This window comes from Coregonus clupeaformis, chromosome 9, assembly GCF_020615455.1.
Source record: "Coregonus clupeaformis isolate EN_2021a chromosome 9, ASM2061545v1, whole genome shotgun sequence".
Lineage (NCBI taxonomy): Eukaryota > Metazoa > Chordata > Actinopteri > Salmoniformes > Salmonidae > Coregonus > Coregonus clupeaformis.
The window spans coordinates 39865017-39880614 of NC_059200.1; the positions used below are offsets into that span (position 1 = coordinate 39865017).

General features: G+C 44.2%; 1 protein-coding gene across 6 annotated transcripts in view; it reads left to right on the plus strand.

The window, feature by feature from the left end:
* Window positions 1-15598, plus strand: part of LOC121573554 (active breakpoint cluster region-related protein-like) — a 233031-nt gene that overhangs the window by 131290 nt on the left and 86143 nt on the right. For 5 of the 6 annotated variants that reach the window (XM_045222618.1, XM_041885631.2, XM_045222619.1 and 2 more), the window contains 5 exons: window positions 4277-4384; window positions 4963-5023; window positions 12367-12419; window positions 13653-13793; window positions 14938-15059. In XM_045222618.1, the coding sequence (XP_045078553.1) occupies window positions 4277-4384; window positions 4963-5023; window positions 12367-12419; window positions 13653-13793; window positions 14938-15059 (485 nt within the window). Of the gene's footprint in view, window positions 1-4276; window positions 4385-4962; window positions 5024-5339; window positions 5423-12366; window positions 12420-13652; window positions 13794-14937; window positions 15060-15598 lie in introns of those variants that run through there. The other variant, XM_045222621.1, reaches the window with a different exon arrangement.

Sequence of the window (15598 nt, forward strand, 5' to 3'; positions counted from 1 at the left end):
CCCAGACATTAGTCCCTATCCTGCTCCTACTCCCCTATCCATCTCTCTTCCTTCCAGCTGTCCTTTTAAACCGCAAACTTCAGTTTCTCTAACAGGCTGGTTTCTGAGAATTGAATGTTCATGTACTGTAGGGTCTTGACTCTTGACCCAATAAAGGGGATTTTTAAATGTAAAAATTCTCTCTCTCTCTCTCTCTCTATTCCTCCTCTTCCTCTCATCTGTCTCTCCTTTGTGTTATTTTCCCCCCATCTCTCTCTCTTCCCGTCTCCCTTTTTCTCTCTCCCCCACTCCGCCCCCCTACTCCCTCTCAGTAAGCAGACAGTGCAGTATCAGTAAGTGAATGTTAAAGTGATGCTCCAGAACCTTTTGTATCATTTTAGCCAGTAGTTTTGAAAGTGGTGCTCAAGAGCCAAAACGGGTCCCCGTTTTTGGTGTCCTACGTCATCCAATTGTGTACTACGTCATCCATTTGGTATGTCCTGCACATTTTTGTAATTTTTTTATAATGTGTTATGAATCCAATTCGTACAATATGTTAGAAATTAGTTTTGCTTAAGATCCTGGACTGCATCTCTAATGGGATGTAATGTCTCACATTAGGCCCTGTCTCTTTCCTGCATTACACTGCTCATTAAACCCCAGAGTGTGGAGCCTGATTGGTTTAGGGAATGGTTCCATGAATCTGATTGGGTTAGGAGTGTTCTGTCTCTCATAAGGAAGGTCTCTAAAGGAGTTAGGTCTCCCATGTGATACAACACCACACTGACAGAGCAGACTGATGTGATTAGCAGTTAGTACAGTGTTCCACTTAGTATGGTGCTCTGCATTTGTGACTGTGTATTGTTTTGTCGTAGAAGCAAAGTTTTAACCTCTATTTTCAATTGGATAGAAAAGTTTCTAATCGTTCATTATACTTACGTAACTTTATATTAGGTTAACTCATTTAGTACATTGTGAGTGGAAGGACATTAAGCAGGAGTCAAATTACGCACGTGCATGCGCACACACACACACACCACAGATGTCTCGCCGACATCCATTAGCAGAATCATCCAGTTCCATCTGGGAGGTGTGTGTGTGCGAGTGTGTCGCGTGGCAACTAAACATTTAGACAGGCCTGTCTGTGAGGGAGCCACCAAACAGTGTACAGATGGTGTCATAATTACACCGCACACTCCCCACTGCTCCCTGTGTGGGGCGCTGGAAACACTACAGTAGAAACAGAGAGCGAGATAGGGAGATGGAGGGGTGAGGAGAGGGGGATCAAAGGAAAGAAGGAAGGGAAGGAGAGAGAGAAGGGGAAAGAGAGGGGTGAAAAATAAAGGGAAAGAGAGCAAGAAGGATGGAAAACTCTTATTTTCCATCTCTTGCTCTCTCTCTCTCTCCTCTCCTATATATTTCTCACCCTCTCCTCTGTCTCAGGGTGTTGTTTTCTAGTACCTGTGATGCTCTTGGTGAGAGACCAAAGTGTGTCTGCCAACGATGTAAATGTTGCTAGGAGAGAGCCTTTGCCATGATGACTGATTGGGTCAGAAGGTTCTCCAAATCTGCAGGGAAAGATGGGTACAGGGGAACATAATGGAAGATGTGCCAGAAGGGGAGAGAGGAGAAGGGAAAGAATATTGATCTCTGCTTTGAAGTGTCCTCAGAGACCTCATGGTTCCTCCACTTCTCCCCTCCAACAGTGATGATGCGTCACACCACATGAGTAGAGGAGGAGAAAGGGAGGGAGGGAGAGAGAGAGCGAAAGGGGGATGGAGGGCAGAGCACACATACAGTAGCTTAACAAGTTCTAATTCATTTAACCTCTCATTTATTTCTCAGCCCCATACCTTTCTCATTCCCTCTATCAATGTCTTGACTAGCTCTCCCTAGTCCCTTCACCGGAGCTGTTTAAGTATGCATATTCATTTCCTGGTCCAATTGCCTTCATTAGCAGGCACAGAGAGGCCCGAGCGATGCGACTGGCTGATTGACTGGGCTCCAATCAGGAACGTGGGACCCGCAGCAGGGAAGGGCTTTGTGGAGATGTGATAAGAAGGCGTCCAAGGGAGAGATAGCTGCTAGCCAGCGGAGCCGCGGCCCTGTTAACTCTGGCAGTGTGATGGAGTTGATTAAAATCACTCCTGGACTGGATGGAATTTATAGAGTCTGCATCGTTCACAATAGATGTTCTTCACGCCTCTCAGGAGTGATAATTTGAATGGGAATTAATTTGGTGCAAAACAGAGGTGTCAAACTCCCTTTGCCCCTGGGGCCACATAATAGTCCTCTATCCATCATTTTTTGAATTTTCTATGCTCCCTGACTGTCTAGCTTTCATTTCGGTGATTATTAGTGAGCTGGACACAGTCAAGAAACTGTATAAATGTAGGTCCATTATCATTTCTACACAGTTTCCATTTGGTTTTAGTCATTTTAAAGTATATTGAATTACATTTTTATACAGTGCATTCAGAAAGTATTCAGACCCCTTCCCTTTTTCCATATTTTGTTACGTTACAGCCTTATTCTAAAATTGATTAAATATTTATTTTTCTCATCAATCTACACACAATACCCCATAATGACAAAGCGAAAACAGGTTTTTAGAAATGTTTATAAAATATATATTAAAAAAAGTACATAAGTATTCAGACCCGAAATTGAGCTCAGGTGCATCCTGTTTCCATTTATCATCCTTGAGATGTTTCTACAACTTGATTGGAGTCCACCTGTGGTGAATTCAATTGATTGGACATGATTTGGAATGGCACACACTTGTCTATAATAAGGTCCCTCAGTTGACAGTGCATGTCAGAGCAAAAACCAAGCCATGAGGTCGAAGGAATTGTCCGTAGAGCTCCGAGACAGGATTGTGTCGGCACAGATCTGGGGAAGGGTACCAAAACAATTCTGCAGGTCCCCAAGAACACAGTGGCATCTATCATTCTTAAATGGAAGAAATTTGGAACCACCAAGACTCTTCCTAGAGCTGGCCACTCGCCCAAATTGAGCAATCGGGGGAGAAGGGCCCTGGTCAGAGAGGTGACCAAGAACCCGATGGTCACTCTGACAGAGCTCCAGAGTTCCTCTGTGGAGATGGGAGAACCTTCCAGAAGAACAACCATCTCTGCAGCACTCCACCAATCAGGCCTTTATGGTAGAGTGGCCAGATGGAAGCCACTCCTCAGTAAAAGGCCTGTGATAGCCCGCTTGGAGTTTGCCAAAAGGCACCTAAAGGACTCTGACCATGAGAAACAAGATTCTCTGATAAAACCAAGATTGAACTCTTTGGCCTGATGCCAAGCGTCACGTCTGGAGGAAACCTGGCACCATCCCTACGGTGAAGCATGGTGGTGGCAGCATCATGCTGTGGGGATGTTTTTCAGTGGCAGGGACTGGGAGTCAGGATCGAGGGAAAGATGAACGGAGTAAAGTACAGAGAGATCCTTGATAAAAACCTGCTCCAGAGCGCTCAAGACCTCAGACTGGGGTGAAGGTTCACCTTCCAACAGGACAATGACCCTAAGCACACAGCCAAGACAACACAAGAGTGGCTTCGGGACAAGTCTCTGAATGTCCTTGAGTGGCCCAGCCAGAGCCCGGATTGAACACGATCTTAAACATTTTCTGGAGAGACCTGAAAATAGCTGTGCAGCGACGCTCCCCATCCAATCTGACAGAGCTTGAGAGGATCTGCAGAGAAGAATGTGAGAAACTCCCCAAATACAGGTGTGCCAAGCTTGTAGCGTCATACCCAAGAAGACTCAATGCTGTAATTGCTGCCAAAGTTTTGTATTTTGAATACATTTGAAAAAAGTTATAAAAACCTGTTTTTGCTTTGTCATTATGGAGTATTGTATGTAGATTGATGAGGGGGAAAAAACTATTTAATCCATTTTAGAATAAGGCTGTAATGTAACAAAATGTGGAAAAAATCAAGAGGTCTGAATACTTTCTGAATGCATTGTATATATATTTATTTATTTAACTTTATTTATTTATTTGATACCCCTGCTCTAAAGCTTTACACTGTATGGAAATCTGATTGGTTTCCTCTGAGGGACTTGGATTGCGTCATCCAATACCCCTCTCCAGTCTTGGGTGTAGGATAGGGAGTTCTAAACATAAAAGAAAAGAAAGGAAGGTTCATTTAGGAGTCTTAGTTTTCATCCAGACGCCATCTTTTTCTTTCTTTCTCCTCTTCATCCTCCTTCTCCTCATCCTCCTCCTCTTCCTCCTACTTTTCCTCTGTCCACTGTGTTAATTTTTTGTCCTCTCCTCTGTGGTCCAGGCCAGCCAGCTGGGGGTGTACAAGGCCTTTGTTGACAACTACAAGACAGCGGTGGAGACAGCAGAGAAATGCAGCCAGGCCAACACCCAGTTCCAGAAGATCTCTGAGGTAGGTGTTGGTTACACACACAAGACACACACACACATACATTCACACTCACACCCTGCACATCAGTTGTGAGGGCTGCTATTTGTACTAATATATGGAGTTGTGTTTCCCCAGCCCTACAGTCTGCTGCAGCAGCTCCATTCCTCTTCATTAGTCCTCTCAGCACCACTCAGCCTCAACCAGGCTGTGTGTGTGTGTCTCTGGTTGTGTGTGTCTCTGGTTGTGTGTGTGTGTCTCTGGTTGTGTGTGTGTGTCTCTGTTTGTGTGTGTGTCTCTGTTTGTGTGCGTGTGTATCTCTGTTTGTGTGCGTCCTGCTTCTATACAACAGGAGGTTGGTGGCACCTTAATTGGGTAGAACGTGCCCGTGGTAATGAATGGAGCGGAATGAGCGGAATGGTATCAAACACATGGTTTCCAGGTGTTTGGTGCCATTCCAAAGGTTCAGTTCCGGCCATTATTATGAGCCGTTCTCCCCTCAGCAGCCTCCTGTGTTCTATACCCTGTTCCTATACCGCTAAATTCTTATACCGCTAAACCTGTAATACACCAGCAATCACAAATCATTCATTTTCTTCCAGAACCTGAAAGTAAAGGGACCCAAGGACTCGAAGGACTGTAACACAAATGTCACTATGGAAGGTAAGAAATGAGTTCTGATCTAGATGTGTGTCTGAAGGTACTGAAGCTGCTATGGCTCTTTAAGACTCTGTAGCCTTGTCTCTTCTGCTTGTGTATGCAGCGGCAGGCTTAGGGAGGCAAGGCTCCCTCCTGTGCGTGCGTGCGTGCGCGGCGCTCTCTCTGCTCCGCTCCCCCCTCTCTCTCTCTCTCTCTCTCTCTCATCCCTCTCTGCCTTTCCCACTCCTCTCTCCTCTTCCGCTCTCTCTTCTCTCTCTCTCTCTCTCGCTCTCTCTTCTCTCTCTCTCTCTCTCTGACTATGGGTGTTGGAGATGGACAGAGAGTGGAGGCAGAGAGAACAGAGGAGGAAGTGTGAGATGGAGATCCTACTGGTACTCAGACTGTGTTGTAACTGCACATACGGTAACGTGTGTGTGTGTGTGTGTATGGGAGAGCATGTGTGTGTGACAGTACATTTGAAGTAACTTGTGTGTATAGAAAAGCCTTTGTAATCTGTCTTTATTCCTTTATTGTACGTAAAGGGTGTTTGCTGGTTCTATAGTGTGTTGTGTAGCGTTAACAATTGCACTTGCCTATATGTCTATACGAGTATATGTAAGGTTCTTTCTTGGCTGGTGCTGTGAATACGTTAGTGTGGATGCTGTATGGTAAAGTTACTGGTTTGTGGCAGTGTCTTAGATGTAGCCGGGTGCCCATTAGTTAATGAGCTGTTTTGTATTCTGGGTGAAGACAGTCGCTACTCTCGTCTCTCGCCAGGTTCTCTCTATCCTCTCGTTTTTGCTGAGAGAGAGGGAGACAGTCTTTGTGCTTTTTCGCTCCTGGCTGTAGACGTGTGTACATATCTGTGTGTGTTTGGTTTTGCATGTATGTGGTTGTGCTCACACCTTTCTCTTTTGCATGGTAGAAGGTTGGTGTGTGGGTGTGTGAGCCTGTTCAGAAGTGTACCTGTGTTACATATATTATATGTGTTTGTGTGTGTGTGAGGGTTTAGTGTTTGAAGTTGCGGTGAGATTATCCTCCCTGGCTGGTCTGCTGTCAGTCTGTCATATCAGCAGACAGACAGCACTCACCTTTAAGGTGAAACACTAGAGAAAGTCAGAGGGAAAGAGAAGGGGACGCGCAGAGAGAAAGATGAACAAGATGGGGAAAATATAGAGGAAAAGATAATGGTGGAAAAAGGAGGAGGAACCCACTGGGCACAGACGTCAATTCAATGTCTATTCCACGTTGGGTCAACATAATTTCATTGAAATGACATGGAAACTACGTTGATTCAACCAGTGTGTGCCCAGTGGGAAGAGAGGGGGAAGAGGCTGTGGATGTGTGGATGATTTCTCAAGTAGATCGTGGATGGATCTCTTTATAAGCAGAGCACATTAGCCCATGTCAGGACTGACTGTTCCAGACTACCCCTCCTCAGACACACCATACTTATCTACTGAGTACCATCACCACGCCACTTCAATCAGTGTGTGTATGTGTGGTAAGCACTCATGTTTTGAGTGTGTATGCATGTGTGCATTTGAGTAATGTCATACTGCTCTGGCCGGATTTTGTAAACTTCAGGGGGATTGGGTTAAACCTGGCAGCAGATCAAAGTAGAGAAAGATTGAGAGAGAGAGAACAACAGAGCAGTAAAAAGACAGAAATATATGCAGAAATATTTGCAGTATGTGTGGTACAGCCAGACAGTAACAGAGTTCAAGTAGAGGTAGGCTTTAGAATAGAATGTTATGAAGTGCTAATGGTTGTTTGTGAAGAATACACTCTGTTTGTCCTGATGATCACAGTTATACCTGGTTGAGTTCAACTTCACACCTTTCCATCCCGAAACATCATGTTTTTAATAGATGTATAAATAAAGAAGTTTAAGCACGTTTTTAATTGTGAGCGAGAGTTGTCAAGAGTTGTCTTTTTCCTCAATGCTCATCCCCGAACCCACAGCATTTCACACACTGTCCAATCTCCCAGTCTCATTTCACACACTGTCCAATCTCCCAGTCTCATTTCACACACTGTCCAATCTCCCAGTCTCATTTCACACACTGTCCAATCTCCCAGTCTCATTTGGCACACTGTCTAGTGGCTACTGATGAAGCCAGTTAAACTGAGCAGGTAGTCCGTTTCAATCTATTTAACACAACACAAATGTATTACTGCATATTGAGGACTGCTGTCCTTCCTCCCTCTCTCTCTCTCTCTCTCTCTCTCTCTCTCTCTCTCTCTCTCTCTCTCTCTCTCTCTCTCTCTCTCTCTCTCTCTCTCTCTCTCTCTCTCTCTCTCTCTCTCTCTCTCTCTCTCTCTCTCTCTCTCTCTCTCTCTCTCTCTCTCTCTCTCTCTCTCTCTCTCTCTCTCTCTCTCTCTCTCTCTCTCTCTCTCTCTCTCTCTCTCTGAGATGTGTTAAGATACAGACCCATTTCCATATCTGCTCTATTGTTTCAGCACTGGGCTGTTTTCAGAGCTGTAACATGTGGATAAGAATATAGCTGTCTGCTGAGATGCTCTGCTCCACCCATCTCTCTGTCCCCCTCCCACTCTCACTCTGCTCTCTCTCCCTCTCTGTCCATCCGTCTCTCGGTCCCTCACATTTGTAGTGGTTGACTAGAGCAAAGGCACTGATTTGTGGTCCAACAGCAATGTATTGGAATTTCTCTAAAAACCCTTAACCCCATAGGGATATCACTAACGGGCATCAGCTCCAAACCTTTAGGTAGAAACATAATAATTCCATTACACTAGGTCAGGGATGTGCAACTCCAGTCATCGGGGGCCGGAGTGGTGTCTCACTTTTCCCCCATCCCTAGCAAACACAGCTGATTAAACTAATTGCATTCTAAACTAAAGATCATGATTAGGTGATTATTGGAGTCAGGTGTGTTAGCTGGGGCTGGGGCAAAAGTGTGACACCAATCAGGCCCCCGAGGACTGGAGTTGCCCATCCCTGCACTAGGTGGCGCTCCGCTATCCACTCTATATGTTCTACAAGTCCTTTTAGTCTGACAGCCATGCCTGTCCCTCCCATCCCTGTTGGACTGACCAGACCACAGCCTAGACCACTGGCTTTATTAACAAGACAAGTAGAGATCATCATGCTACCATCACTTCATTTTATCTTTTCATATTCACTAAGAACAACACCTACTTCAGGGTTTCCCAACCCTCTCCTCGGCCCCCTAAACTGGCACACCTGATTCAATTAGTCAAAGCCTTGATGATTAGTTGACTAATTGAATCAGGTGTTCCAGTTTAGGATAAGAAAAAATGTCTGGGGGGGGCCGAGAAACCTTGATTACTGTATTATACATATGTTAGACATGACTATATTCACAATTAGTCATATGTTTATTAAAAATATATTCTAATCCTGCCTCCTCCTCTGTCTGTCCCCTTCTCACTGTCACTCCTCACACTTCTCTCTCCCCCCCATACTTGATCTTGTCCTTCCTCTCTCCCCCTCTCTCTGTCTCTCTCTCACTCACTCACTCACTCGGCACAGTCGGTGAGGGCTGGGGTTGGCATTGATCAGTATAACCAAGTCTAGATGCCAGTCAGGGAGCTGGGCTGGCATATGTCTATCTATCTATCTAAGTCATGTCTCAGTGTTGTAGATCCAGGACTGTTGATTGGCTGTGACCCACATTGACACCCTGGTTACCGAGAAGGAGCTGTCCGTCAGGTTGTCACGGTGACCTTGAGGAGGGTTCCATCAGAGGCGCCCGCTGTGAAGCTCTATCTGTTTTCTATAATCAGCAACTCCTCCATCACTCCTCTCATCAACATCCCTCACTCCACTCCTCTTCTCTCATCTTCTATGGCCCTTCTGTTCCCCTCTCTTCCCTCTCGTTGCTACTGAACTTTGAACTGTACATCTGTCTGCACTGCAGAGTCCCTGACTGACTGTGTCCTTGGAGATGAAGGGACTGAGACGAGGGGTGTTCAATCAGAAGTCAGTTCAAAGCATGGGGTGGTACTTTTAATTAGCTCCAGTGAAGGACAGTGAGGTTGAGTCTATTGGCCTGAGGCTTTGTCATGGAGAGAGAAGTATGTTTAAATTCATAAAGAAAGAAACATTTTAACTTGAACAATTACCACTGTTTTGTATGTAGGTCCCCCCAAAGCCTATGAGCTGGAGTGTTAACTCACATTCACATATCCACACAGGAACTGGTAGTGATAAAAGAGAGACAGCAGAAATTCACTGGGATCCTGTTCAGATGTGCTGATGGGGCTTCATAAAACACACACACGCACTCTCACACACACCTAGACTCTCCTCGCCATTGACACCATTCATTTCCATTGTAATGAATGTAGATTCTGCAGTTAATTCACACAAAAGGCAGCAGAGTTTATTAATCCACGATGGAGGATGGAGGGAATACAGGGAGCATTATTAAGGGAGGGAGGGAACATGAAAGAGAATCAATGCTTTTTCATAAGCACCGCTCCAGTTGAGGCTCTGTTGACAGTCTGTGACACAGTGTGTGTGTTATAGAATATAAAGCCCCATCAGTAGTACATCTGAACAGGATCCCAGTGGATTTCTGCTGTCTTTCTTTTATCACTACCAGTTGAATCAGAGGCGAGAATAGGAGGAGGGAGATGGAGAAAGAGGGATCATTTCAACAGCTGTACTGCAGATGAGAGCGAGAGAGACATTGAGATGCCTCTACTATAGATGTACAGAGTGATGTTCAACCAGATAATGAGTGAGTGAAGTGTAATGTATATTCAGAGATCACAAGGAGCTCATTACCAAAGCCCAAAGCTTTGGATGTTCAGTGGAGATGGTAGACATGTCAACAGGAGCCTGTACCCTACAGCTAAGCTGCCTTACCCCTTCACCCTCTCTCTTCCCCTCTCTCTTCCCTCTTTTCGTTTTCTTTCGTTTTCTTTCGTTTCTTTCGTTTTCTTTCGTTTTCTTTCTTTTTCTTTCTTTCTTTCTTTCTTTCTTTCTTTCTTTCTTTCTTTCTTTCTTTCTTTCTTTCTTTCTTTCTTTCTTTCTTTCTTTCTTTCTTTCTTTCTTTCTTTCTTTCTTTCTTTCTTTCTTTCTTTCTTTCTTTCTTTCTTTCTTTCTTTCTTTCTTTCTTTCTTTCTTTCTTTCTTTCTTTCGTTCGTTCGTTCGTTCGTTCGTTCGTTCGTTCGTTCGTTCGTTCGTTCGTTCGTTCGTTCGTTCGTTCGTTCGTTCGTTCGTTCGTTCGTTCGTTCGTTCGTTCGTTTCGTTCGTTCGTTCGTTCGTTCGTTCGTTCGTTCGTTCGTCGTTTTCTTTCTTTCGTTTCTTTCGTTCTTTCTTTCTTTCTTTCTTTCTTTCTTTCTTTCTTTCTTTCTTTCTTTCTTTCTTTCTTTCTTTCTTTCTTTCTTTCTTTCTTTCTTTCTTTCTTTCTTTCTTTCTTTCTTTCTTTCTTTCTTTCTTTCTTTCTTTCTTTCTTTCTTTCTTTCTTTCTTTCTTTCTTTCTTTCTTTCTTTCTTTCTTTCTTTCTTTCTTTCTTTCTTTCTTTCTTTCTTTCTTTCTTTCTTTCTTTCTTTCTTTCTTTCTTTCTTTCTTTCTTTCTTTCTTTCTTTCTTTCTTTCTTTCTTTCTTTCTTTCTTTCTTTCTTTCTTTCTTTCTTTCTTTCTTTCTTTCTTTCTTTCTTTCTTTCTTTCTTTCTTTCTTTCTTTCTTTCTTTCTTTCTTTCTCTTTCTTTCTTTCTTTCTTTCTTTCTTTCTTTCTTCTTTCTTTCTTTCGTCCTTTTCTCTTCTCTGTTCGTTCTTTCTTTCTTCTTTCCGTTCGTTCTGTTCGTTCGTTCGTTCGTTCGTTCTTCTTCGTTTCTTCGTTCTTTCGTCTTTCGTTCTTTCGTTCTTTCGTTCTTTCGTTCTTTCGTTCTTTCGTTCTTTCTTTCTTTCTTTCTTTCTTTCTTTCTTTCTTTCTTTCTTTCTTTCTTTCTTTCTTTCTTTCTTTCTTTCTTTCTAGCTGTCAGCCCCGCAGGTGCTCTGTCTCTCAGCTGCAAAGCCTCCTGGGAAATCAGCCTAGTGTGACAGATCTGGTTTGTAACTGGATTGGCTCCTGAGCTGTGAGTTCAACCGGGAGAGAGATGGAAAGAGGGAGAGACAGATTAAGAGAAGTTTAGAATAGAAAATTAGTTTTGAGGCCAAAGGAAAATTGTGTGTGTGTGTGAACACGGCTTGGCATAGTTTCCCTAGTAGCAGAGATCTGCAATGGAATCAAAGTGCTATGTAACCAATAAGGATGCTGCGAGGCTGGAGCTTCACTGCATGTTAAACAGGCTGTCTTTGGAGACGTTGTAAGTGTTTGTATAGTGTGCACAACCTGACAAGGAATTACGTAAACCCTGTTACAGAGTCTGGTGATGCTGAGCTAAATGGCTGTGTGTGTGTGTCAGTATTGGGGAAGCTACTCTGAAAATATAGTTGGGGAAGCTACTCTGAAAGTTAAGCTACACTAAAGCTACCCTTACGAAAAATAGTTTACTTAACTAAAGTTACTTTGAAAAAGTAGTTCACTACATAAAAACTACTTTGTGAAAAAAATTAACATATCTAAATCTCTAATGTCATAGACAAAACACCCTCTGCCAGACAGATCCCTCTGGAGTCAGATGTTAACAGAATATGTAATTTAACCTATTAAATACAAAAACTGGTCTAATGCCCCAAAAATTGTGTGTAGTTCCAGTAGTTAGCTACACCGCTACATGGCAAAACAAGTTAACTACTGAAAATACTACCTAGATTATAATTTAGTTCAATTACCACCAATATACTGCAAAATGTCGTTAAACTATATGTAGTTCACTACTCCCCAACACTGGTGTGTGTGAGAGAGAGAAATGACAGAATGAAACAATAAAGGAAGTGTTAGAAAAAGGGGGACATCAAACAACCCTGCACTGCATGCTGGGAGAGAGAGGGCCAAGACCTTGACTCAACCACTCACACATTGTATGGATAGATTCACCCTCCTCTGCAGTATAGAAATACTGCATTCCCCTTGGCTCGCTTGTCATCTATATGATATAAGATATGAGAGGCGCACTGTGAGAACGAGAAATGTAGACAGGGTCAGGAAGTTAATCCTGATGTGAATTGAGTGGGAAGGTTTCTGAAAACAACCTTATTCAGCAGAGAAGGAATAACAGAGCTTAGAAAGAATGAGGTGTGTGTGTGTCCCCGTCTCTGCAGGGAGCAGACACCTGAGGTTCTGGATGATAGAAATGTCTGCCCCTTACCCCAGGAAACCTACGCCCAGTCAAGTGTGAAATAGGCTTTTTGAGTCGTGTTTTTCTGCATTGTGTGTGTGTGTGTGTGTCAAACCAAACTGAGTGCCCTCTTCTTGTCCTTTCCCACAGCTCTCCTGTACAAGCCGATTGACCGTGTGACCAGAAGCACGCTGGTTCTTCATGTGAGTACACACACACACCAGTACATTCACCGTCACGACTAGCATGAGGTAGATCCATGAAGGATTCCTGATCTCACCCAGAGACAAATGACAAGATTGAAGAGATAGATTGAATAGATATGACAGGATCGATACTCATCAAGGATTAAGAGTTACTGCTGTCACGTTGTGTAGTCATGAGAAACATAGTGATGGGGCTGGGTAGAATCTCTCTAGAAAGCCCCGCAGGTCATTAAAATTCAGCTTGGTTCTGTATCCACCTGCGAAGACAAACCCTGCCTGCTGCTGTTTATAGTAAGTGTTGCATTTGCCAAGCCTATACTTTTCCTCTGCGCTGTCCATCGAAATGACATGCTGTTAGAAACAATAGGCTCTAATTTGATGGGCTACAACCAAGTGGAAAGTGAAACCGCAAGCAGAAATGCCTAGACGTCTCCACAAGTCCAGCTTCCAGTGCATTTCATGAATATGTTTGACATAAAGCTAGTGGAGCCGTGACCAAACAAAGACCAGTTGGTTTGCTAAAAACAAAGGTGGGAGCAGATCACGCAAACACACTGGCTGAGTCCCAAATGGCACCATATTCCAAATTTAGTGCACTACTTCTTCCATAGTGTTTGACCAGGGCCCATAGTGCACAATATAGGGAATAGGGTGCCATTTGGGACACAGACACGGACAAACAGTGAAAGTTACTGTATTATTATCTCTTAATGCCGTACAAAGACTGGTACTGTACTGTACCGCTGACATCAGCTCAAGCCTTCTAGAGCTTGTCGGAATACATTTACGGTAGTGTGCTGACAAGGCATAAATCAGGCAATGGAAAAGAGATGGGCTTTTCTTTCACACACTCCTCTGAAAAAAGGAACTTCGTTACGCTGAGAATAAGGTATTTGCGATGTGGAAGCAGGCTGTCTCAGCCATTTCTTAGGTAGCACTTTAAAAAATAAAGTAATTAGTTACGCCCACAGTTCAATAAAGGAGAGACTCTCGTATGCTTTTATTAGAGGAAAATATGTGGAACAAAACTCAGCCATGCATCCAAATAGTCCAATTCATCAACATAGGTTTAAAAACACATGCACAGTGACTGTCCAAAGACATTTCATTTTAATGGATGTGGGTCTCTATGTTTTTGGATGGGGGTCCCTGTGACCATTTGAGAGTTGCATTCCCAGTGTGTGTAAAATCTAATGGTCTTTCTCTCTCTCTCTCTCTGTGTTATTTTAGGACCTGCTGAAGCACACCCCTAAGGACCACCCAGACTTCCCCCTGCTGCAGGATGCTTTGAGGATCTCCCAGAACTTCCTGTCCTCCATCAATGAAGAGATTGACCCCCGCAGGACCGCCGTCACCACGCCTAAGGGAGAGGTGGGGTCACACACAGACACACACACCATTGTAATAGACTACCTTATACTTCTTAGCACTTCTTGTTGAAACCTTTGGGAAGTGTGCCAATGTATTTGTGAAATGTGTTTTGGGGTCAGAGAGAAACCCACAGTCTCTCTCCTCTCCTCCTGCCCCCACATCCTCAATCTCTTCATTACCAGCTTCCTCTCTCTCCCTCCTCTCTCTTCATCTCTCTCTATCTCCCTCCTCTCTCTTCATCTCTCTCTATCTCCCTCCTCTCTCTTCATCTCTCTCTATCTCCCTCTCTCTCTCTCGCATCTTTTGATCTTTTCCCTCTCTCTCTCTCCCAGCATGCAGTGCCGGGTTGTTTGATGTCCCCCTCTTTCTAACACTGCCTTTATTGTTTCATTCTGTCGTTTTTTTCTGCCTGTCAGCCTTTTCTCCTCTTACTGCCTCTCTCTCTCTCTCTCTCTCTCTCTCTCTCTCTCTCTCTCTCTCTCTCTCTCTCTCTCTCTGAGTATATGGTTTTTACAGTCTCTGCCTGCTGAGTCCTTCCTCTCTTCCTTCCTTCCTTCCTTCCTCTATCCCGCCATCTCTCCCTCGCGCTTTACCTCTCCTCCTTTCTCCCTCCATCTCTCTTCAGCTCACCTCCCTCCATATCTCTCTCCCCCCATCTCTCTCCCCCCATCTCTTCCTCTCTCTCCCTCTATCCCTCTTCCATTCAGTCAGCTCAGTTCTTAACCTCCCAGTCAGCTCTCCATTCGTTACATGTCTGTCTGCTACCAGTTCAATGGAAAACTCTCGCTGCCCTCTTTGGCTCAGACTTTCCTGATTACTCCAGTTCTGGTTTAGCGCTGCCTTATTTTAGCTTTCCTAGTTGGCTTGCTAGAGATGGACAGATGCAGAGAGAGAGAGAGAGGGGGAGTGTTTTAAGTTCTGAGTGGCTTACTTTAGCTGATGATTCTCTTGCTGTAACACAGCCATCATTGATAATGCAATAGACACATATAAAATATAGACAACAAGTGAATTCTTTCATATTGCTGAACCTTGACATGTACCTCCTACAGTATATCCTGTCAGGAAGTGAATGTTTACGACTAGGCTAGTTGCCCCGTGCTGGGCGTGCCACATGAAATGATGCTGTTTCTCTCCCTGGTAGGCTCGTCAGCTGGTGAAGGATGGTTTCCTGGTGGAGGTGTCAGAGGGTTCCAGGAAGCTGCGTCACGTCTTCCTCTTCACAGACCTGCTGCTCTGTGCCAAGATGAAGAAGACCTCCGCAGGGTAGGTTAACGCTCACAGAGCATCAACACAAACCCATGCACATTCAGGTATATACATACCCACTGTGCTATTCACTGTGCATAAACTTAGATTATACACTCTTGAGTGGTCTCCAGTGTGAGTTAATTATCCTAAGTCTGTTGAGAGGTGGGTGTGGTAGTTGTGCGCGCGAGCAGAGCACCAGGTGTCTGGTTAGCAGAGAGGCTGATGGAGGCCACAGCCCATCAGTGTGTGTGTGACTGGAGAGAGAATAGACTAGTCTGTCACCCGAGACTAGACCAGTCATCCATATTAACACTTAGACACTATTTTCCTCCACCTCACCTTACCTCCCCGCTCACTGAGAGACTGTGAGAGAATACGCTGCCCATAACAATGTATCTCCCTCTATCCCTCTCTCTATCTCCTGTGAATCTATTAAACATTTTTTACATTCTTATTAAAGGTGCGTTCGATAGGAGAGAGATGGCGAGAAAGAGAGAAGAAAGAGAGACCGAGTGATACAGGGAACATACTCCAATAGCCTCTCCTTCTATGAG